Below are 25819 nucleotides of genomic sequence, written 5' to 3'. Positions count from 1 at the left end.
TTTTTGCTATTATATGGGTTAAAAGGAGTGTTAGACATAATGAAAGTAGAGTTTTTCATGCTCCACTTTAATTTTTGCATAAGAAATGGTCAACAAACCCAGACATTGGTGTCTTTTGCTTGCTTTTCTCCTCATTGCATTAAAACTAAATTAAACTGAATACTTATTTAGCAGTAAATCTGTGTATCAGTGCCAGCTGGGTCATCATAATGCATACTATATTCTAAGGTAAAGACCTAACAGACACATGGTGAATCAGCAGGTACTACTACTCTTTAATATGATTCTTATTTATAAAAACATTACTGTATACAAGACACATAATCTTTTAGCAAGACCCAGTTAGTCTAATGTAAGTTCATGAGCACCTAAAAATTTTTGGACATTTTAATGAAATCATTGAACCACTTTGGTCTGTTTTATATGCATAATACATATTCTACATCACAATCTTTTATTCTTTTTTTTTGTTTGTTTTGAAGTCTAATCAATACACAATCACAAATTGGGAAATTGTCAGGGATAAATTACATCTTTTGTGCAAATTAACAGTATATCTGTAAAGTTGTTTAATCATTATTCACTGTCATCGTCATTATGTTTCTAGACTTTCTACCATTGCCTATGATTGGGCAATAAATTGGTGCATCCCTACTAATTGTTGCAGCAGGAACAATAGATGCTTGGCTAAAGACAGATGCTAATATTGAACGTCTTGAATTCACGCATGCATCCAAATATCTTCGTCACGTCACTGATAATGCAAAATTAGCTGTTTTTTCTTCAACGTGTACATATTCTCAATATTCCCATTTACAAGCAGATTGCAAACTAACGCCCGTTCAAATTTGCAGCTAACAGACACAGAAGGATGAAAGAACTGTGGGTGACTAAGGAGTCAGACTGTAAATTATATTAAAAGAAAATAAAGCATTGACCTCGTTTAGTACTGGCTCCTTCTCGCTCATTCACATGCCCTCGCAGGCATAAATAACTCGGGCATGCACATCCACTCAGATGTAAATGAAACACAGGAAAATCTGTTTTATGTTCAATTCATGAGATCAGTCAGGTTTTTGTTTCACAAGCAACATATTGGAATAGAGCAATGGCAATGATCGTTTTCTTCGTTAAAATGATCTATTACGATGTTTATCAATAAAATCTTGTTAGCTTGTAAATTGTAAATGAAATATCATTTTAACATAGGCTTTCATTGTGGAGGTTAAGACGGTATAGGGTTATGTTGTACCTAATGGCTCCATCAGCAAAGAGATGAAAAGATGTTGCCAGATATAAATAGAGCGGCTGGGTTAGTTTCAGAAAGCTTCCTTCGAGAGGAATAGGAAATTAGGCGCTGCATACATTACACCAAGAGCTTTGCGTGGGTTTGGTTGTTTTCACTTCACACAACCGTGACTCACCTACTCTCCATTATTATTCACCTTAAATCCATCCTCCATAGCTACTACACAATAAACATAAAGGAACCCGTGGCTTGATCCCAGTGCAGCTGTTTTAAAAACTTGTCATTTAGTATTCACTGTAGGTTATTTGTCAGGGAAATTGTCTAACACTGTTGTTCAGACTAATTGAAAATAAAATTTGTCTGCATATGCATCTAAGATTTAGTACATTAAGCACATCCCAGTGCATAGACAAAAGCTTTTACACAATACAGCAAATATTGTCAAGGTAACTGAATTAAGGAGAATGATTTCTATGCTTTTAAATGACACTAAATGCTTGCAAATACTGTGTCTATGTTCAGTGTAGCATCATTAAGTGTTTATAAGAAGAAAATTGAGTTAAAAATTAAAATTCAGAACCTCTTATTTGCTTTTAGATACCGAGTCTTAAATATGTAAATAGAAACATGGCAGCTTCATTCTGTGGTTTTTGCAAAGATCAAGCGAGACCAATGATCCACATTCAAGTAAAGAGAGCATGTGCTCTTATATAAAGGCATGCTTAGCTGTTAAGGAAGTTGCACCATGGTAAAACAAGCCTCAGGATAAACATGAAGGCTTGTGTTGTTAATAAGGTTAGTTACTGAGATACAGTTAACTAAGATTAAATACATATTTTTAATTAATTATAACTTTGTATTAGCAAACACATGCAGGTGAATATAAGAATCTTTGCTAAAAACAACAATCAGATAAACAGTTTATGTAGTCTTGTGATAAAAAATTTAAATGCAATGTAGGGAAACTTAACAATATCTTAAATACCATCTCCTGCATGGTGAAAATAATACAAACATGTAAATAAAATTTAAAAAAAGCACTTTGCTGCTACATCCATTCTGCTAATGTTGTTTACTTTAACCTTCTTTGCTCATATCTGGTTTTGTTCTGTAATAAACTGCTGCATCTAACAAAACAAAAGTCGCTAATTTCAGCTGTTGGGTTGTAATGCATAATCCATGTTTGGAATAACAGGTGTTCTATTCTTTCCATTTCACCAGAATTGCATGAGTGCAACTGAAGAAGCACTGGTATTCATTGTGATGATGCCTCTGAGGCACTGCTAATGCTGCGATAATAGATGGCGGCTGTCAAACCTTTCATAGCCAGCCCTGTGACAGTATCTGATGGCTGCTGACAGGGGTCTTTTATAAAAGCTAAGTGCTTTAACTTTAGTGGTCATTATACCAAACTTGCTTTACTGAAGAGATTACAAAGTTGGCTGTGTGGTCTTAGCTTTCTCAAGAAACTTCACTAGACTCTACGCATCTAACAAAAAGGTTGATATGGCAAGTTTAGTGTTCATCAGCTTAGCAGGATCTAAAAGGCAGCAATTAGGCGGTTTCTACTGGGAGCGGCATTAAAGGGATTTGTAAAACACAGCCACAATGGAAATGAGTTCTGTCTACAAAGGTGTACTGTGAGAAGCTGGGGGCCAAAATAAAACCAGAGCAAGCTGAAAGACTCTTCTTGAAAAAACACAGGTGAAGCAGTTATCCTCTTTTGATTGTAGAGGGCTCCTGTAGGAAGTTTTTGTTCTTACTAGCAGAGACACTCCACTGAGGCTCTGGCCAGGAGGCCTAAGTCATCTTGCCTGACCAGCACAGATGTTCCACTTTCCTCTTAATGAGGAGCCTCAGCAGGGAGTGCCAAACCTGATAGAAGAGCAACCTGAAAATGGGAGAGTTAGGGTAGAAGGTTGAGGTGAGGGTTGCTGGCCGACAACTGCAACAAATGAAACAAACAACACATGGCATCACTCAGCCAAGACTGCAGTACAAGGTGGAGTTGCATCAGAGTCTCGCACACAATCTATAGTCTGTGCTGTCCTTGCTCGGTTTGCTGAATTCCTTGAGCAAAGACAAGTTCACATGTGTAAACTTTAATCTTATCTTGGACCTTTCCTGCACATTCTCTGCCTCTGCCGTTTAGTCAAGGCTCCATCCACTTAAACTATCTGAAGAGCGGAAAGGCTATATTTATGCTTTTTTTCCCTTTGAATTTAATTAATAGAAACTACAGCTTAATTAATAAAACTTCAGCTTTAGTCATTTTTCTTTGAGATTTGTGTCAGTGGAGTTCAATTTTGAGTTACCTTTTTTTTCTTTATTTTTTTTAATCACTGAGATTGTAAATAATTCTCACATAGTTACTTTATGTAGTTCTCATGGATTTTGTAAAACTGATTATAGGATTCCTTCGAGACTTCAAGACAAAACATGTCAAAACATTCTAACCTTTTGATAATTCCATCAGAATTACTGATTATTATTCTGGATGTGAAATATTTATAATTGTCAATTATTTAAAATGATAATATTCTATGGATTAGATTAATAGATTGTAATTCTAGTTTCATTCGTAGGTTCTTTAGGATGGCATTTTCAATGGATATCACACTATGCCACTGCAGCACTTAACGTTTTAGACTTGTTAGTTAAAGTGCCTATATTCATTATGAGCTTTTTATTGGTTTTTGGGTGACAAGTTGGCATTTTTAAGTGTTAAACGTGAGCTGTGTGATATGAGGACAATCGCTTTGCCTCTAGTCCATTACATGAAGTGGAGACTTTTTTTTTTTTTTTTCTCATTTTTGCAGTACAGGGAATTAATTCAAAAGCATTGTGTGGTCTCTTCACATGGAAAAACCATTTGGTCTCCATGGTTCAGAATATACCCAGAGGTGTTCCTGGCCAGATGGAGAACAAACCCCTTTATTTGCATGGCATGCTACACTAGCCTTCACCTTCCACAAGATTGAGATTGTGTCCTACCAAACAGTTGGTTAATGAGCTACTGTGGAGCTATGCCAACAAGAGAACTGACACATAGCTAATATGATACTGAAAAAGATGTGTGGAAAATATGTGTTGCCAAAATGTGTTGGAAAAAGTCTCAGTAGATTCATTTTAGGTGATTATTCTTTTTTATAGAGGGGGCAGACTCTATGACTTATAGCGGACATGTGTCAGTTAATAAACCAGATGCCCTGGCAGATGTATAGCAAGATCACTGAGACTTTTCATTATCTTAGTATAAGGAATTAGAAATACAGATACTGTAGGTTCAGTCAACTTAGTGTATTTTGCCCTTTATCGTGTGCTGTTCTAGATTATTATGATTACCATCTTTATGATGAGCTTTTTTATAATAATTACCTCATGCAATCCACATTATCTGCTTTAGTTTGTATTAGTTCATTTATAAAAATGAATAAGGTGTCAAACTAAATGACCTGGCTGACATACCCTTTAGCATTTAGAGCATATCAGTTACATATAAGACACTTGGATACTGTACAGAAACCAAAAAAAGCTTATATATGTTACGACTCATCACTTCCCAGCTTATTTTAACAAAACCAATGTAATGTGACTATGAGCCTGCACAGTAGCCATTCGCTTCTCATAGCACAATTACTGAGATTAAAGGTGTTCCAAATAAATCTTTCTCACAGAATAATGGACCACAGAGAGGCAGTCAGTGGCCATATTGTATTTTAATCAGAGTTCATGTCATGTAAATCACAGCTCCATTTGGGAAACTATTGTCTGGTCTAATATTCCTCACAGTGAAGGCACACAAAGAAGTGGGAAAATATTCAAATGTAGCCGGTGTTCGACCTCAGTATGAGAGCGTGCCCCTTCAGTTGGCAAAGGTCTCACCACACTAGTGATATTCCATTGCTGAGGGCAAAGGTGGTTCTCTTCTTCCACTGTAGCTTTGAAAGCTGTTGCCAGATCAAACAACAGCTGTGGGGGGAAAAAGACAGGAAAAAAGCATCAGTGATCACATAGTAGTGTGAGAGGATTTCCCTTCATGAAAATTCTTCATCATTATTTGATTTAACCAGATTGGTGTTTAACCCCTGAATGCCTAACAGCATGTAAAATGCCCAAATAGTCTCTGAATAAATATGTGGAAGCTACTACAGATCTGATTGAATGTTCTGTTTTTTTTTTTTTAAATACACCATAGGTTTACTTTTAGAAGCTGTGAGATATCATTGAGCAAAGTGTATACATCAGTATCCATAATGACAGTTGCTTAGCACTGATGTGGATATTAGACAAACTTTGTTTTTGTACTACAGGTTTGCATAGGTATTCAATTATACGTGCATTTAAACAAGATGGCAACAGCCTGACAGCAGAAAGAAGAGCACCATTGTTTGTGTGTTTTGCTAAACAACAGGGAAGAAAATCACAAAAATAAGATGACGCGTGTAATCTCTTAACAAAAATAGGGCATGGGACATATAATACAATATATACACCATAAAATACATGCAGTACAAGGTCGCTGAAGCATGAACCGTTGATTTGCCTCCTCTAAGCAGAGAAAGGCATGAGCTACATAAAGTCTGCCTTGTCTGGAACAACCATGCAGCCTGAAATGATTGACAGTGATATGATATAGACATGTCGCAGGTTACTTGTGGTGTAGTATATATGGGTAGCTGTTGTTGGTATCAGTGATTTTCAATTTTATAGTTTGCTCTACAGACAAAAGTTGACCCTGATTTTTCAAAAATAAATACGTTTCTTATTGTGTTACAAACCAACATATCTTGTGACTAAGGCAAAATTAATTTAACAGTAGACCTGGTGTCTTCTATGGGAATATGTTTCCTAATGTTAAAAAAATGTCTTCTCATAGAGTGAAAAGATGTAAAAATGAGAACATTTTCTTTTTTTGTATTTCTGTCATGGGAACTGCATTACACTGTTAAGAAATCATGTGAAGAAGAAAATCTTCACACACACAAAAGTAGTCTGTACCAAAGTTTCTCTTTAGCTCATGACACTCACTGCTGTAAGCACAGTGTTACAGCCTAAGGTGACCTAGATGAGTGCATCTGCATTCATACCAAGTCGGAATAGTCAGAATTGTTTTATATTGGCATGCAATCCTCATTTCTCTGTGAAAATTATACAGCATGTTTAGGCATAATCAATAACTGTAACTTTTGACTGATAATATGTGGGGAAATAAAATTTTTAAGCTTAAGGACTAAGCTAATACCCAACATTTCCACCTTAAAAAAAACTAAACAAACAAACAAAAAAGATGAATTACCCGTAGAACTTGGGCAGACAGATATCTAACTAGCTAGCTAGCACTATATCGTGCTAGCTAGCTATAAATGTAGCTAGCTATTTATTAAGCTTTTTAGCTTTGTGGCTATTTACATAGTTATCATTAAAAAGAGAGAGGGAGGTAACAAAATTGCTCATCTGCAACAATGATGTTTACTAATGTATGATGATCATAAGGAGAGACAGCCAGTGCAGAATTGTATGCTCACCGCTTTATTAGCTACACTTGTTCAGCTACTTGTTATTGCAAATATCTAATAATTAAAACACCACCTCCTAATTCCCTTTATGATGACCCCAGTGTATTATTTTTCTGACGGCATCCTGTAACAGGAAAATGTGTCACAAAGCTAAAATCATCTCAAACTGTTTTCTTCAACATGACCGCAAGTTCACCTCCATAGTCTTCACATCTCAGTACCTAGGTTCAGTCCAAAAAATAATTAAGGCTGCTCTGAAGGCAAAAGGGGGTCCAGACCGGTATAAGCAAGGTATAACTAATAAACTGTCAATTCCATTAAATGTGAATTGTAATGTTTATGATAGACTTTCAAAGATTTAAAACTAAGGATTAAGTCAAAAAGCAAATGCAAAACACAACTGTCTGATTTGTAGGCAAGCATGGTGTTTCCTCACATTTTGCATCTTAAACCTTTTGCGTTGTATGAAAGACAAGGTGATAGGCTTCAGGCCCAAACATATGAATCAGCAAACCTAAATGCCAAGCAGAAAGCTGTAGTCATCATGGTGAAGAGTGTTGATTCTCAGTGGCATTTGTAGTGCTTTCAGCCCTCTCACACCACAGAGTGCCATTTGATTTAATGAATTTTTCTAAGCAAAATTGCCTAACAAAGCTTTAAAGTTCAAAGCATAACCTGATTGTTCTTTTATTTGTAATTCAAGAGGTACGGTGTCATGGTTATGAAGAGTGTGCATGATATAATAAAAGTCCAAAATCTCATATTCCCCCATTATTTCAGACCATTTAAAGTGCCTGTATTTGGTGCAGACCTCAGAGACGAGATACCTGCACTCAGGCTGTTCCACAAAGGGTTTTTTTTCCCCGTCTTTTTGTAAACTTCTTCATTCTGTAACATTTGGTTTCACAGCATGAATGATTTTCCAAATGGACAGGGGGCAATGGTCAGAGTCGGAGAGGGCCAAATCTTTGACAGACCATAAAACAAGCAGTTTGTCGTTTTATGACAGCCAAAACTTACTACATATAAACATATAAACCAAAATTAACAGCTTTAATTTGTAGATTAGTCATTAAATTAAATAATATGACTAAAGCTAGAGAAATAAACAAACCATAACATCAAGAGTGTACACAGGGCCAGAAATCAGTTGTGAAGAAGTAGTTTCATTTATACTAAAAGTATGAAATAGCAGCAGGTCTGCAGCAGCTGTACACTAAACAAATTTTAAATAAACTCAGTGTTTAATCATTTTGTTCCTGCATTAGCTGTGCCGAAGAGGTGGTCCAGGTGTGTAGCAGTGGGGTAAATTGGCTGCAGTAGCTGGTATTTACATGCAAAGGATTTCTATTCTTAACCCACTTCTTCAAGTAACCCAGTTTTTGGTCCTTGCATGTAAAGGACCTTCAAGCATACTCTTTTCTGTTTTTATTTCTATTCGTGTTGCTGCATTTTAAATAAATATAACTAAAATAATGTGACAGGGACTTGAAAAGAATCCAAGATGTCCAACAGTGTTCCATCAGTGGTGCTGGGATGGTTTGGTTTACAATACAATTGCGTAGTATTGCAATTTATCACCCATTGTATTATCCTGATACAGCAATTCTGTAGTACAAGACAATGCAAAATGCTTCTCACTTCCTGCTGAGAAGCAAAAAGCAAGAATTGTGATATTGATCATAAAACACAGTAAAACAATATTTTATATATAATCTTTTAATTATTTATTTTAATGACAGCTGAAAATAGCTTAGTTGTCTGTGCAGAATGTCTGTTTTTTGTAATGTTCTCTGTATTTGCGATTATTTCACACTTATTTTCACAATTTTTGCACATTGCATTTTTAGGGCCTTTATGAGTTTGGATACTGTAAATCTCGCTCTGATCTTGTGTCATAAATCTAAAATCCAGCCACTGACTGGCAAATTAAAAAGTGCAGTAGGTTAACTAAAACTCGTGAGGCCAGGCGCAAAACTCGCAACCCTAGTTTCAACATGACAATCCTGCTCCTGGATTAAGCCACCAGTGACATCTAACATTTTGATGCATGACGGCACACAGACGCCGCCGCAGACAGAGATCGTAATCTGTACTGCAGAAACGCTGTGTTATAAAAATTTTAAATGAGCCCCTTCTGAGAAACGGTTACATCAGACTGACAGAAGACAACAGTCACCAATGTAGCAGTCCAAACTAAGCTCGCTCTCTCAAAATGGAGACATTCCTCATATTTCAATTGAAATGTCAATCAAAGTTAGTTGGCTATCCACTTGGGATCACCCGCAATTTCTTCTCCTCCGAGACATTTACTGGCAGCAGCCGTGATCACATACTGTAGCTCTTGCCAGATGATGGAATGACTACGTGAGCCACGCGCCTTGGGTATCCCGCTCTGTACTCTGTCAAAGAGAAGCCTCAAGTCACTGCTTAGTAGCAGAAGATGCATTACATTGCAGTGACATTCGAAATAGTCCCCAAGGTGCTTCACCATCGCTTTGACTGACAGACCAGCATGGGAAACTTGTGCTGTCCCATAATTCACCAGATGCTCTGTGCTGTCTCTGGTTTCCTCTTCATGGATTCCTCTTCATTCATACATCCCAAGATGCACAGAGTTGTGTCACTTACCCTGCATTCCATTTTCCTTTAGGAAATTCATTATTCATAGTGTATTTTTTTTCTAATTTTAAACACATTGGAGACTACAAATAATCACAACTCCTGCATCTGTATATTTTGAAGTGAAGATGAAAAAGAAAAAGGCAGTATATAGTCACCTCCTGATATTACACAGAGGACTGAAGACCCTGTATGACCTTGCTAGACTGTTTCCGTGAATTCCAAAAATAGCCAAAATGTCATATTCAATACTTTGAATGATTTCTTCCTGTATGGCTCGAGTCTCACATTTTTTTAACATGCCAGATTAAAACGCATGCTCTCCTGTCTTAAACAATTCTCAGGAACCTCATCATTGTGAATACATTTACTTCTCTGGGCATAAAATTTACTATGTGCAAAACCCATTACAGTTCAAAAATATGTAATTCTATCTTGAAGCAGTGGGAGTAACATAATGAGACAAGAAAACAATAAGGGCACTCACACACTCATTATGGGTTAGTTATATTAACCCTTTGCTATGCTTGCATTACATTTAATTATGCTCGGCAGATGGTGCTCTGCAGGGGAAACACAGTAGTCGTTGTTGGGAGTCTGAGCCCAGAATTTTAAAGTAGCTTGATAGCAGCATTGCACAGGAAATTGTATCTGTGTATAATTACTCACACTGTGCAGCTACAATGGCATATTTGTGCAGCATCTGTAGTAATTTGGATGCTGCACTGGTCTGTTATGGTGAAGAGAAAACTAAGTTGAAATAATGGCCAAAAGTATAAAACTAGGCTTCCTATGAAGGGTGTCTGAGTTTAGTATTAGAGATATGATGAGGAGCTCTTTCAAGGATGCCCATCTGGGAAGATTCCCATGCAGTCCCCAGATACACTGTAGAGAGTGGCTTGGGAATGGCTTGGTATTCCTCCTGAACAGCTGGAAGTGTTGGCAGGGGATATGGGGGCTTGGGTAGCTCTACTGCTTCCACAGGCTTGACTCAGATAAGCCATGGATGGATGGATGGATGGATGGATGGAGGGATGGATGGATGGATGGATGGATGGATGGATGGATGGATGGATGGATGCTTATACTGTACGCCTAAGCATTAGATGTACTTCTGATGTTTATAGGTGATTAAATTTCACTGCTAATGAAAGTTAGATCATGTCCATTAATTGGTTCCATACTTTTGAGCATTTGGTTAATTTGTGATCTTTTTTTAAATTTGTCAATTTTTTTACGTAATAAAACCCAGTCATGCATGGAGTGAATGTTAATTTGTTCAGCAGAAAACTATCTAATGGACCAGACCCAGGCCAAGCACTAGAGGAATACCTCTGGCAGGCAGAACACTACAGGCTCCTAGGCTGCCTTCAGATGTACAACAAAACATCCATGCTGATCTGCTTAGCCATGCTGGCCCTCAACCCCCTAATGAACAAGGGCAAAAGAGCTCTTGGGCTTAGCCTCTCCCTCTTACCCTAACTTAACAAGATGTCCCCCCACTCGCTCGCTTTCTCCCACACAGACAGACACAGAGACATATGCACGGTGGCACACTCAGGCACACACCTCCCAAACCCCAAACCACTAACCCTCAGACCAATCTGTCTGTGGCACTAAAGTATTATTAGACTTACACACTCTCAAAGGGGAAACAGTGAGTGCTGAGAGCTGGAAGATGAGATATGCTACAGGGCTTACTAGTTCCATTAAAATGGCATTCACTGGGGCCTTTGTTATCATCGGTCCTGACGTTTTCAGGATGTAGTGGGGTTTGCTGATCCATGACCATCTCATCTATCTTTCAGGATTTGAAGGAAGTTGGTGTGAAATTGACACCAATGAGTGCAGTTCAAACCCATGCCAAAACCAGGGTGACTGTGTGGACCGGGTCAACAGTTACAGGTAAAAAGTGTTATCCGCAAACCAGCTTTTCATTTCTTAGTGGGTGAGAAAATGTCAGGAGTTTTAGTGATGAAATCTTTTTTTTTTTTGTATGGGTTTCAGACCAATATGCTTCTTCTTAGCTTGAAATTTATTTAACAGCTAGTATTATTATGGTTGTAGTTAGATGAAACAATACATGTTTGTCGTTACTGTTTTTATCACATGCTACTGTGCATGTTCTTTAATTTAGTTAAACCAGTCTTTGTCGCTGTAGATTGTGAGCAATCAAACTAAATGTGATCAATATCAATACATTCCTATAGATTTTATCACTCTGTGCACGTGCTTGTGAGAAACATCTTCTATTTTCCATCAGAGACAAAATATCAATATTAATGATTTTTCTTTTCCAGCTGTGTTTGTAAGGTGGGATTTTCTGGCCTTTTCTGTGAGGAAGATATCAATGAGTGTGCCTCTAGCCCTTGCAAGAATGCTGGCACATGTCAAGATCTTGTGAACAAGTAAGCATATATGCAATTTTTTCCCCCCTTTTACTTGCATTCATAGCGTGTTTAAATTTCTTGAGTATAAAGGCCAGGCAGAATTAATTGCTTGATTTTGTTTTGAAAGTTGAATGATCAATAACCATTCTCCAAAGAAAAAAAACTATAAGGTTTTGGCATTCCTCCTTAGAGTATTGCAGTTTATACAACGAGCTTGTCATCCTTGACACACATAAGCTGCTATTCTAAAGACGAAGAGCAAATTCAGCAGGACCACATCATGTATCTAGATTGGGCTTTACTCCACCGGTGCTTTTCTCTGCTGTGCTTAATGGGAGCCCCGGGGCTTCCAGGCTTAGTCGGACAGATGGGTTGAGAAGTCCCAGGGCCAATTTGAGTCCTAAATGGTTTGTCTCCAGTTTGTCTTCCGTCATGATTTCATTCCCATGTGACCTGGCCCTGCTCAGAGCACTCTTCTGATTGCATAGTCCTGGGAGTTCACATCAGGTGTGTTTTAACCTCACTGCCCGCCACACACCTCTGAATCCATCTCCCTGACCCAGCAAGCCATGCAAGTTCATCTATACTGCGATAAAGAATCAGACTATGCAGAGCTGCGAGAGTGCAACGAGGAAAGGGTTAATTGTTCTAATAAATCAGTCCAAGAGCAGAAGAGGCTTTCAAACAAATGCGCCACATGACAATAACTACCAATTAGCATATTTCATAAATTTGATGTGATGTAACTTGTTTACCGATGAATGATGTTTACAGCAGCACTTAGGTGAATAATTGTACGTTGCCTCTTTACCTCGTCTCCTGCGAGATCTATGGTTAGGCCCAGCGACAGCTTCAGAGATGGATTTCAATTGAGTAAACCACATCATCGGACAGATTAAGCCTTCCCTTTAGTAACAAGTCATGAAGGATAATTTAAATTAAGTTGCACACTGGGAAACTTAATTGCCAGTTGTTAATTGTTCTGCAAAATGCTGCCGGTCAGTTGAGAAAATCACTCCAGTGCAGTTTATCTCAGTGGGTTTGGAACACACGCACGCAACTGCTGTGGGAGCGTGCGCGCATGTTTGGCTGAGGAAAAACAATTCGGATGATTTTTAAAGTTATAAGAAATTAACATAAGTGGGCTATGATTGTGTGACACATTGCTTATTAATTTCTTCTTTAGGTTCCACTGCATCTGTCCCCCTGGTTATTTTGGAACGCTGTGTGACCTGGATGTGAATGAGTGTGAAGTTTCACCTTGCCTACATGAGGGCATCTGTATCAACACGCCCGGGGGTTTCAAGTGTGTCTGTCGCCCTGGATACTCAGGTAGCTCTTTCGCCCTAAGGCGACATTAAGATCAATATAAGACTCTAAAAAGCTTATCATGCCCGCTTGTGGCTGCACGCTATTGAAGCAAGTCTGACACAGAGCTGGCTTAGTGTAAAAAATGCTTCACAATGCTTGCTTTTAATTAGCCTGCCTCACTGTGCAAGATACAGTGCCTGCTTTTTTAGTAGAGCTAACAAGAGATAAATTCATGTCATCTGTTTTATCTGATAAAAACGTCTCAGTGTCTGTTAGCTGCATTTATTTAATTTCATCAGCCTCTTCAGTCTCAGAACGCTAGTGTTGTTTTACTTCAATCCATTTGTCTTATTTTCCACCCAGAAGGATATCGAGCTATTTTAGCGTGCGCGCGTGTGCACACTTGTGTGCACTTGTGTGTGCGCTATCCAAAGCCGATTCCTGTCAGATACTGGGAAGATTAATTTCATTTGTCTTCCACACTGTATCATCAATTTATCCTTCCCCAGTTGAGAGAGGGGGGAAAATCTCTGAGGTATTGCTACTCTGGAGAGCAGAACCTGACACGCATGGCCCAATTCCCACAGAAGCAGCTTTTATTATTAGACCTACGCACAGCATAGTACAAGCCATTACTTTTTCTGTTGCTCTAAGCTCATCTGAGGAAACAGGGTCCCCCAAGAGAGCAAGTGGCCAGAGGATACAATGTGGATTGGCTCAAACCAACTAGAACTCATACAAAATATTTGCTCTAGTAACATGTGTAACAGCAAAGCAACTTTTGTCAAAACGCACAAAAAAAAAAAGAAAAAAAATGGGTCTACGATGCTACTGTAGTTGTGCTGTGTGTTCTTTTTATTCTCGCCTTAAAGTAAGTTTGCTGTCGGAGGGTGATTCATCATGCGGTGTTTTTGCAGCCTGATTGGAATGAATTGAAATGTTATTCTCCGTTGATGCCATGATGTGTCATCGCTGCAACACTGTAATTCATTGTGTCACTTGATGGTATTAACATATTATTTGCTTTAGCCATCAGGGAAGAAAGGGGATATTTTTTGCATATCAAATGCCAAAAGTCATTTTGATAGTAACAGTTGAAGCCTCTCACTAATAAATGAGACTGGTGCTATATCAGGTCACTTTTGTTGATGTCATTAGGCTGTAATGACGCTTTATTCCCACCTCAATCAGTACCTATGTGGAATATTCTTCAGTGCATATGTCTTTTGTAGTGAACGGGGTCTTCCTATAGTTTTGTGAGCTTTTTTACAGCTCTCATAAAAACACACGGTAAAGATCACGGAGATCAAATCTTTGCTTCTTCACGTAAACGTATTCCTCACGCCTTAATAATTTAAACTTTCACTGGATCGATAAGACCTGTTATTAAGCTTAATTTGTATATACAGTGTTATTTTCTGTCTGTATATATTGTATTAGCAAACATGCTGTCCTATAATGTAAGTCAGTCTTGGCATCTGGCTGGATCTTTGCTGTCACATCATTATTTAGGGCATTTGGCTTAAAGGTCTCTGAATCCCAGTAATGTATCACTTAACTGTGTACAGGTGCTGTGTTCTTTATGGTCAAAGGTCATTACAGTGACATGATTAATTGGCAATCTTGTTTATATAAATCACAGTTTCTCCACGCTCTTTGTCACCTTCCCTTTTCTCTTCTTCACCCATCATTAGTGAGCATGTTCCCTTGAGTGATGGTACAGTGCAATCAGCACTTTATTACACTTTCCTCAGTCAGCACATTGCTAGATGATGATATTCTGGCCCTTGCGATGTTGTTTGCTGTTAAGGCTTCAGTAAATTCTAGCTCTTGCTGGCCGGACTTGCTTCACAAAGTGTTGTTGTTGCTGCTGGTAGTGTTTACTTATTAATGACACAGCATGCAAAATTGTGCAAACATTTCCAATGACTTTATCAATGGAAGGGTATCAGTTATAAACCAATTATCTCTAACTGAATTCTTCAGAGGTAGAAGTACTAGAAACTGTGTTATGTGAGCAGTCAGTGTATGTTTTTCTATTTATTTCTCATAATTAAAAACAAAACAAAAAACAAATACATTTAATGCCTTAAATTGATTTTAATGAACCCTCAATATTAGCACGACATATGTATTGTCATATATAATCACATTGTGAGCAGTTTTTTTTTTTGTGCAAACTAACAGCCACAAACAAACAGTAAATGCTTTATAGTCCCCATTAAGGTTCTCAGCTTTATTTTTATTTAGTATAAACAATTTTTTAAACCCTGCTCTGTTCTGCAAGGAGTGCGTCCCTGTGCATAATTACTTTTGTTTAACCCGTATGTTTACATAATTTGAACATTAAAGTTAGGTATTGTTAGTTTGTGGGTGGCAAAGTAGTGCAGTAATTAGCACTGCCACCTCATAGCAAGAAGGTTCTGAGTTTGAACCTGACGCTCAGCTGATAGCTGATGTCTGCATAACGTGCTGTATGTGCCTGTGAGTGTGTGTGTTCAGTTAATTGGTGAATCTAAAATTAGCTGTTTGTGTCACTGAAAAACATGTGTGAACACAACTTGTGACACAAAGTTTATTCTTGCATTTTATTGAAATGATATATCTAGCAATAATCATTAGTGTGATCATCACTTTTAATGATAGCATGAAACGGAAGTGTCTAGGACGTGGAATTTTTCATGTTTTTTACATTTTCACACTTTTGTATTTCAGAAACTTAAATTTCAGCTTTGATCTTTTATTTTATGTTGTTTTGTATCTTCGCAGCCATAAACTGTGAATTTCCTTACTGCTGTATAGCTTTCCTTTTGGCTAAAACAAACAACTCATCTCTTTGGCACAAGAAATGAATCGTTTTACATTCAGTGACGAGACAAAATGATAGATTTTGTGCACAGAAAAGGCAGTTTATTTATTCTCTTTCATGAATAAACACAGGAGGCAAAGGAGTTTCTTGCTCCTGTTGTCACTTTGTTTGTTTACTTTTGGCTCGGTTTGCAAATGAAAAGCCAACCAAATGATTAATGATGGGTCAGTAGTCATTTTTCATCTCTTGATTACTGGAGGTCCCGAAGAGATTTTAGGGTTATTAAATAATCTTTTTCAACCACTTTAGTAAAAAAATAACATCACGAAATCCCTCCTTGTAGAATTATACCAAACACATTACTTTATTTTTATTTCCTCTGCATAAAAAGTCACTTACGTGCATCTCTGCAAAGCAGTACCTGCTGTAATTTAGACTCCTATGAACATCATCAGTGTGTCTTCCCAACTTGCATTCTGATTTGTTGGCAGGAGGGAGACTAATTTTGTCAGTTTGTGTTATCTGGTGTTTCCTTCCCGGCTCTCTCCTCCTCTTCACGTCTTCTGTGATCTGAATGCTATTTTTGTGCTGCCTTTTATAAATAATGAATATTATCAACAGTCTCACTAAAGCTGAATATTCAGCCTTATCTTAAATGTGTCTGATTGCACAGTTTGCGTGGGGGTTTTTGCCCTTGTAGACACTGGTTACTGCAGTCTCAGCATGATCAGCGTTTAAAGTATAAGACACACTTTTCCATTAGTTCAGTGCTGCAGTTCAGTGAACCCTCTCAGGGGCACACTACCCAAATTACATTGCACTTGGCTTTAGTAGTCTGTAGCCAGCCAAAACCCTTTGATTTTATTTGGAATTTTTTTGTGGCTGTTACAAAAAAAAGAAAATGCGTTAAAAAATAACAGTTTGGGGGTTTCTTGGTGGCTTCTCCAAAAAAAAAACTGTAAAGTTTTCACTACAACTACTGTCTAATGAAGAAATACTATAGTCATGTTTAAAAACAGGTGGCGACATGCCTTCAAGTCTGGTGTAGATGGAAGCATCTGTTTGAGAACTTTACATATCTTTAAATTGTCAGTTTGTATTTGTTTTATTTTTGCATTTTAAAGTTCCCTTTCTTCATAAGTGATTTTATTTTATAAGTTTATTGAAATTTTAATCACTTATTGTTACAGAAATAAAACTTGTATATTTATATTTTAATGGACTCTTCTGAAAATGGAAAGTATGGGGAATATTAGGTGTCTGGCCTGGTACAAGCCATTCAGTCCCTGTATAACCATAGTGGGAGTTTGGTGCTCATAATAAGTTAGTTTCTGGTGGGTGCTGGACTATGCTAGGGACACCTTTTGTTATGGATTCTGTCACTGATATCTAGGTGTAGCTACATGGTGAAGGGTCTCCACTTTGGTGGGCTCAGGATCTCATCTATGCTTTTTGCAGATGATGTGTTTCTGTTGGCTTCATCGGGTAGTGACCTGCAGCTTGCATTGGATAAGTTCACAGTGTGAAGCGTCTGGAGTGACAATCAGCACCTGAAAGTCTGGCCCATAGTTCTCAGCCAGAAGAGGGTGGAGTACCCATTCTGGGTCTGGTAGGCGTTACAGTACTATCCCAGGTGGAGGAGTTTAAGTACAGTATGTTGAGGTCTTGTTCACGATTGAGGGGAGAGTGGAGCATGAGATTGACAGATGGACTGGGACAATATCTGCAGTGATGCAGATGCTGTACTGATCTGTTGTGGTGAAGAGAGAGCTGAACTAAAAGTGAAGCTATTGATTTACCAGTCAGTACATAGGTCACAGATCCAAGCAACGGAAATAAGTTTCCTTCGAAGGGTGGCTAGGCTTTCCCTTAGATATCGGGTGAGGAGCTCCGTCATTCGAGAGGGACTGAGCAGAACCACTGCTCCTCCACATCGAAAGAAACCAGTTGAAGTGGTTTGAGCAGCTGACTAGGATACCTCAGGGACGCCTTCTCGGTGTTTGGGGCATGTCGTACCAGGAGGAGGCTCCAGGGCAGATCCAGGACTAGCTTTAGAGATTATATCTCTTTGCTCTTCTAGTTACACCTCAATGTTCCCTCAGATAAGCTGGAGGAGGAGTGTGCTGCCTCTGCGACCCAAATCCAGATAAGCGGTAAGGTCAAAATGACCTCCTGAAGTTTAATGCAAGCAACACAATGGCGAAAAATTTGTTTAAGTAACTTTGAATGTGGTATGGTTGTTGATGTGTGTCGGACAGGTTTGTTTGAGTATTTCATAAAGTGCTGATCTACTGGAATTTTCCCACTGAACTATTTTTAGGATTAGAATAGTCCAAAAATATGAAACTAACCCATGAGTTGCAGTGCTATGAGTGAAGAATGTTATCTTGATGTCAGAATTGAGCGCAGGATGGCCTTGAGATGATGATGATGCAACCGTGTGATGCTATTATGTCAATATGGCTCAAAATCTGTGACGAAAGTTTCCAACACCTTGTTGAATCTCCGGAAGGCAGTTTTGAAGACAGAAAGAGTGACCCGACCTTTTACTACCATTGTGTACCTAATAAAGTGGCCAGTGAGTTTAAATAAGTGTTGAGATTAAGGTTACTATGAAAAGTGGTCTTTTCTGTTTATGTGCTGTGTTTATGTGTCAACCTCGGGTTAATGACTTGAGATTGCTTCTTTGATCTGATCGAGAGACTAGATTTAAGATAGTGATTTAAGTAGAAATTTAAGAAATTCTTCAATTTGAAACTAGCGATTGACACTTCACTGTTTAATTTCATTTTTTTCCAAAGATGCTGAAGATTCTTTATCTGTTTATCAGGAAAAGAATAATAAAGTAGTTGTTTCAGCTCTTGTTTTGAACTTTAGTTATTTAACAATCAAATACCTAAATCTTTACTTTCACAAAGTACAATCGGACCGTGTCTTTGTCAGTTATGTGTTGTTTTCCTTCTTGTTTTAGATCTGCAGTTATATTTTTTCATTTTTACACACTCCATATAGCAAACAGTTTTATTAGCCCCATAAGCCCTATCATCTAAAATCCAATATCCCCTCAGAGTTCAAATGATATTTTATCGAACGTAGATGTTTAAAACTTAAACAACTTCAGCAAATAGCCATATTTCTGCTCCGTGCTTTGAGCCAGTGCTATTAATGCACAGTCACGAAGAAGTTAAAACCACTTTGAATTGAGTGTTTCAGAGCAAGCATTACAACTTTCAAGTTGCATATTAAAGAATAATGTGAAAGCAAGACATAACATCATTAAAAAGAAAAAAAAAAAACAGAAATCCTTATGCAATGGTAAACAGCACACCCATGTTTACCATTCCTGCCAGCCTGTGATCACAGTGCATCAAAGTTTACCAAACAGATCAGAGAGAAAAAACATGCTGGTGATGCAGCTTTATCTGGACAGTAAGATCACACTGCTAGGAAATAGTTTTGCATCTTCAAGGCTTTAGTCTATTAACTGCAAATTTCCTTATGCTCCTTAACTTTTCCATAAGTTTGTTGACAGATTTTGCAGAAATCTGAAAATAAATTATTACTGGTCAAAGAAGAAATTACTCATCGACTCAGACAATCGTTTTCAGAGCACTGCTATTCTCTAAAGCTTTTTGTCTGACTGGCCAACTAATGCTTAAGGCAATATGTCTTGACAGATCATAATTACCACAAGTATTTGATACTTTGACATGAAGTGTTCGGCCATTATTCTTGTAAATGCTCATCAAAAAACAAAGGTGAGGAGAGTTTTTGCATGTATGTCATCTATACTATATGATGTATCTGGAAATAATAAAACAGGTTTAGTTGGACAGGTTAAAATTATACGTCCGTTGTGGTAACCATAGTCAGTAAGGGATGCATAGCTTGAAAAGATAATATGATGCAGCGGTTGCCATTAAAGTATAAAGATGGCAGTTTTTAGTTTGAAATGACAAACAGTGAGCTGTTCCTGACAAGTTTTTGTATATATCGTAGATAAACTCTCTCTCTGCCATAGAAGCACATGGCAAACAGCAGAGGATTTGATATATTACATGAGTATTTCCTCATTGTGATAAACATGTTGATAACTGTGTTTTAGAACATGTACATTGTGTTGTTTCAAGTAAATTAAAGTCCACTTTTTTATTGTATCCCCTGTTTATTAAAGTAAACGTCTCATTGAGATTAAAAATCATTTTTTCAAAACCTGGCTGACAGGACAGTAGATATTATAAGAGTTATAAAAAAACAAATACTACCAAACGTGAACTCTGTGAACGGCAGGACACTATTCATTACCTATTCAATGAAACTTCTAGGACAAAACAAGTAGTACAATATTTGAATGTTTACAAGGTTAGAAAAAAAATTCAAACCATACTTGACAAAATCAAACTTACTTTTCCAATTTTAAAAAAGATGCATAATGTGCTTCTGTGTGTGTGTGTGTCTAACTTTTGGAGTACCGAAGAACTAAAAAATAAGTTTTTCTAATAAAACAATTCTGACTAACATATATTTCATTTCTTAGGGCCACGTTGTGAAGTTGACGTCGATGAGTGTGTTTCAAACCCATGCCAGAATAGTGGAAAATGTATTGATGCGCCTAATCGATACAACTGCTTGTGTGCGGGTGGCTTCACAGGGCTCCGCTGTGAGGCCAACATTGATGAATGCATGTCAACGCCTTGCCTTCATGGGAGGTACATATTTTCTCTCCATCATTTAAAACAGAAACACAGCAAATTGTGCAGCAGTAGCATGGAATTATTTTTAATTACGCCCCTTGCCAGCGCAGTGAGCGGAGACATATGTCGCATGTTGTAAAGAGCTAATGTAATGCACTTACAGGTTGTCTCAGTGGTGTCTAAATTATAGTCATTAATTCTTTTGAAGGTGAATTACTAATTCATTAGAAAGATTACATCCGTCTCTAAGGGTTCTGTATGGACTATACTGCAAAAGACTTCCACAAATAAATGCTTTTTAGTTCACTTTGCACGCTAGTATAATTTTGATGAATCAATTCTGACCCCGTCTGTTGTGGCTCTCTCAGCTGTGACGATGGAATATATTCATACACCTGTCTTTGTGAATCTGGATGGACCGGCAGCAGATGTGAAACGAACGTCGATGTGAGTTGAGTGTAATTAATAAAGCAGCTGTGCGTTGTAGCGACACGTCAGGAGAATTTTGTAAGCTCTGAGGTGGTGTGGCCTTTGGTATCTTTAACTTTATTGACATTCCTACAAGATAAGTGAATTGAACTACCGCGATCATGTGAGCATTGTGCAAATACCCGATAAAAAGGAATTGCTTAGTCTAATGCCTAATTGATCTAAACCACAGCTTTGTGCCGGACCGTAGCGATAAAACATTGAGTTGCTACCAAGGTCTCTGCTGAATCAATAATCTGATCATCTGCATTTTAACTACTAACAATTCATTCTTAATCAAAAGGTTTTTTTTTTCGTTATTTAATCACCCCTTATGAGCTTTACATCGACAAACGTGTATTTTATGGTTGCATCTTTTTAAAAAGCTCTTCCTGCCACAGTCTCTCGTTCATGTGAATCTTTGGTATTTTCTCATTGACAGGAATGTGCCAGCAGTCCCTGTCTGAATGGAGGCTCCTGCGTCGATCTCATCGATAAATATGCGTGCTTCTGTCAGGTCGGCTACACGGGGAAAACTTGCGAGGAGGATATAGATGTCTGCGAAGACGCTACTTTTAATGTCTCGTTGTGTTTTAACGGAGCCACCTGCAGTGATGGTGAAGGATCAAACTTTACATGCAGGTGAGCTTGGTCACTATTTATTTATTAATTTTGAAGTGTTTGATAAAAGGACGTTGAAAGGTCGTCCTTGGATGGAGTTACTGAAAGTTGAATGTGCAGCAGCTTACCCAACTGAATGTTTCACATGCATTGCTTTTAAACTGACATCTAAAACCACCGTACCCAGATTTTAATCGACCATTTGCTAACCCCCTCGAGTGAATTGCACTTGACCTTATTATAGGTATGCAACCATATCAAAGCGTGACAGCGCTGGCAAGCTTTGAATTTCTCTGATGATTTGTGTGTGGCGCTACTGAAAGGAGTATTGGACTGTGTGTTTACATACTCTAATGTTACCTTCAATCATTAGTGTCTCTGGCTAACTAGCGCACCATCGAAGCCAGAAAGCTTAAGGGAATGGAGCTTATTGAACCGCTCATGGACAGTGGGCAGCTTCAGCAACAGAGGTTAAATATCTCAAAATATTAAATTACATTTCTGACTCTAAACATCAGCATCAAGATTTTGCTGATCTGTGTATAAATAAAAAAAATTAAAAGTATCTTGTCTCAGAATAATAGCGCTGCATTAAATCTGTTCTGCCTCACAGTGCAGCGGTAGAATGAATCATTACTTTTTAATTGCAGGCATGTCATCCCTGGAGTGATGAAGTGTATCTGAATACAAGGTGTATGTAGTAAGAGTGTGCCGATTTGACACAGCCGCTCCTTGAATGCCTCGCAGTTAATTACGTTGTCTAACCTTTCGCTGATGTGCTGCTATATGCTCGGTGTCATGATTTATGTGACAATGACAACCACAACTCCACATATGTTGCCGCACTTTCTGAGCATTATATTGAGGTGCTGAACTGCAAAATGCCTCGCCGCAGCAGTTTTTACGACGCTCCCTTCATTTAAGGTTTATTTGCATATATGTTGCAAGGAGGCAATGCATATCGTGCATTCACAGATAAATGTGCACACTAAGGGCAAAGTTTGTCTATACACCCACTTCTAGTTATGCAGAGCCAGGCTGCTTTATTACGAACACGTCTGCTGTATAGAACTGTACAGCTGACCTGTGGGTGTGCAGAATAACATGAAATATTATTCCTAGCCAAATCCATGTGTTAATGACATAAACGTGTAAATGTGTGCAGCGTTCTGTCTTTTTTCCTGAATGTTGTGTGAAGCTGCGGGTAAATAAATAAATTCAAATTCAAATTTATTTACCCGCAGCTTACTAAAGTCTAAAGTCAAAGAAATAAGAAACTCTGATGCATCGCCATCTGACCTTAAACTGGTAGGAAAGGCATCTGCGAAAAGGACTGGTACCTCTCTTTGCTCAAGGTGTAGCTTATCCTGTGCATTTCACCACCTTAAACAATTACCACATGAAAGTATTTTGCATTTCAATACCCGCAGGCTTATGCATCTCAGAGCTGTCTGTTTAAAATAACATTTCAAGAACCAGATTTAATAATTGTCTCTTCCAGCCAAGGCCTTCTTTTGGTGTTAAAAAGCGCATGTTGGGATTTACTAAACAGATGCAGTGACAATATTTGTAAGAGCTCCACAACAATTTGGAAGGAAAGTATTTAAATGAATCACAAAAACATGATTCGTTAAAGTTTATGGCATGCAGTTTACTGCAAATTGCACTAAATTTAATGCCGGCAATAAGAGTGTCTTGTTTTGTGTCTTCTGTGTATTAGGAGTGTAAATTTCTTTGAAGTGTCAAGAGGCAATGGTGTCAGAAGCAGTGGATAATTGACAGGGATGGACATCAAAAATAGAATGATTCTATTGCGGCTGCCCCTCATTGATCTGAATTGCCAGACTGCTTCAGAAGAGAAACATGAAAAATTTGCCTACATAGTAAGATTTTGGTTTGCAGATGACTTCTTACCTTATTAGGCTTGGGTTTTTTTTGATCCGCTAATTTCACCTGCAGAGCGTTACACTCCAATCTAAGCAGTTTTGCTGTTGCGTACTAATGCTAATTTGCCCACCTGAGCAAGTGAAGTTAATTTGAGTCTTCCACAGTCAATGTTTTGGAAAGTCATAAGATTTAGAGCTTAAAGCTTCAATGTTTTACCACCACATTCACAGCTTTGAGCCATCCACAGGTGTATTTCTGAGAACACCTCCACACGGCATTTAAAATGAGTTAAAACTTATATATCACAAAAGTATTAGAAACAAAAGGTGTTCCTCTGAAATGGAAACGCCTGCAAATATTCAATAAAATCAGCCACAAAAGTAACTCTATCTGCGACTTTTAGTTGTATAATTGTCACTTCCAAAGTTAGCATGTGGATTTGCTACAGTTGTTAGTACATTTCCAATAGAGGTGGGAATCCCCATACATCCCACGATACGATATTATCACAATACTTAACGCACGATACAATATTATTGCACCTTTTTAAAATATTTTGCGATATTCAGATTCTGTACATAAAGGTAAACTTTATCAATATTCATTTTATCTAATATCAAAGTCTCACACTCAGTCTCTCATTTCAGTCAGTTTTATTGTTGACAAACTGAACGGTTTGTATCACAGTCTAGTCCAACTTAACTGAATGCAACCATGTGGTACAATTATAGCTATTCTGAACTATGAAATTTGTGAAAACTATGCAGCCCCTTCAGCAACTGAAGAATTTGAAAGTAAATCAAAACAAAATATAATTTTACATTAAATAAAAAAGTTTTAAACTTAATTAAAATAAAACATGTCTTAAATTAAAATAAGTAAACGGTCATGTTTATTGCTGCCAAAAACAAGTTAAACACATTAGGACAGTGAAGGAATGTCAGGATTCTTGCTCAGAAAAAGGATCAACATGCTCTGAAGTCAGAGCACAAAAACCTTTTATTATATATATTATTATATTATATATTATATATATATTATTATTTATTTTAAATATCGGTTTCTGCTGTCCCTGTATCGATACATTATTAGCAAACAAAATATCACAATACTACACAGTATCGATTTTTTCCCCCACCCCTAATTTCCAAGCATATTTTGTTTTTATCTAGGGTTGAGGTGGGGGTTTCCACTTGAATACAAAGGCCTTGATTAGGCTAATACACTGAATGATGGGCTTAAATATTAAATCAGTCATGCAATATATTTTTGTCCAAAGTACCTCTATTACAGAGGGTTGTTATAGTTGCATGCTATGTGCAAAGTGGTAAGCATCACTTGTTCACCTGCTCAGGAAATGGGCTTCAAAACCACTCCATTCTCTCTGTAACGATGGTCAGCCAAGAGGTCACGCATTAAACCCTTTGCCCATTTTCTACTGTTACATGATTACATGGACTGGGCTTTATAGACAGCAGTTTGTAACAGACGTGACATTATCAAAACAGGAGTTAGAGCCTCGTAAACACAACGTACATTTGTTAGCATCCACTGAAACAGTTTTCAGTGGATGCATAACATTTTCTGTTATCAAATTTTTTTCCCAGAGATGTTGAGTGGGTTTGAGGTGTGGCGACTGTGAATTGGGAATCCATGCGAGTCAGCAGACCTTGGGCTTCCTTGGCCTTAGGGTAGCTTTGATGCATGATCTAGCTCATTGTTCGTCTGGAAAATGACTGCTCTTGTACAAATCTTAAAGCAAGTAGAGATGACAGCCTCAGAATTGAACGTTACCCGTCTTTGCTTGAGGTGTAGCTTATCCTGTGTAATTTGCCAAGTCAAACAACTACCACACCTTCATATTTTCACTTTGAGTATCTGTGGATGTTATGCACTGCAGCGAGTGTTTTCGAATTCTTTAGAAACCAAGCTTACCTCGACCAAGGTTATGTTTTTGTAGCGGGATTACTTGCCTGACATCATACAAGCCTGTCCACTTCTTACACTTCCTCACAACTGACATTCACTCTAACTTATTTCCACGGGAGAGGGGATTATTTTTCCCCCTAACCAATCACCAGAGACTGACATATCAGATCAATGAATCTAAACAAATACTATGATGTGCAGCCATTACACACAGTGGTTATGGTGGAGTTTTAGGAGTGGTGCAGTGAAGCAAAAGTAGATTATTAAATTGGGCAATTTTGAGGACCAAATGAACAACCTATTACATTTTGGTGGAGATC

At 37.9% G+C, this 25819-nt stretch overlaps 1 protein-coding gene across 1 annotated transcript in view; it reads left to right on the top strand.

Moving 5' to 3' along the window:
- Window positions 1–25819, top strand: part of eys (EGF-like photoreceptor maintenance factor) — a 160902-nt gene that overhangs the window by 49215 nt on the left and 85868 nt on the right. Inside the window, exons 20-25 of the mRNA XM_087850260.1 lie at window positions 11199–11295; window positions 11691–11798; window positions 12967–13112; window positions 20438–20609; window positions 20963–21041; window positions 21505–21704. Coding sequence (XP_087706386.1) covers window positions 11199–11295; window positions 11691–11798; window positions 12967–13112; window positions 20438–20609; window positions 20963–21041; window positions 21505–21704 — 802 coding nt within the window. The remainder of the gene's footprint in view (window positions 1–11198; window positions 11296–11690; window positions 11799–12966; window positions 13113–20437; window positions 20610–20962; window positions 21042–21504; window positions 21705–25819) is intronic.

Source organism: Neolamprologus brichardi, chromosome 13 (genome assembly GCF_056152115.1).
Source record: "Neolamprologus brichardi isolate AB-2024 chromosome 13, ASM5615211v1, whole genome shotgun sequence".
Classification (NCBI taxonomy): Eukaryota; Metazoa; Chordata; class Actinopteri; order Cichliformes; family Cichlidae; genus Neolamprologus; species Neolamprologus brichardi.
This window is presented reverse-complemented; position numbering and strand designations above follow the sequence as displayed.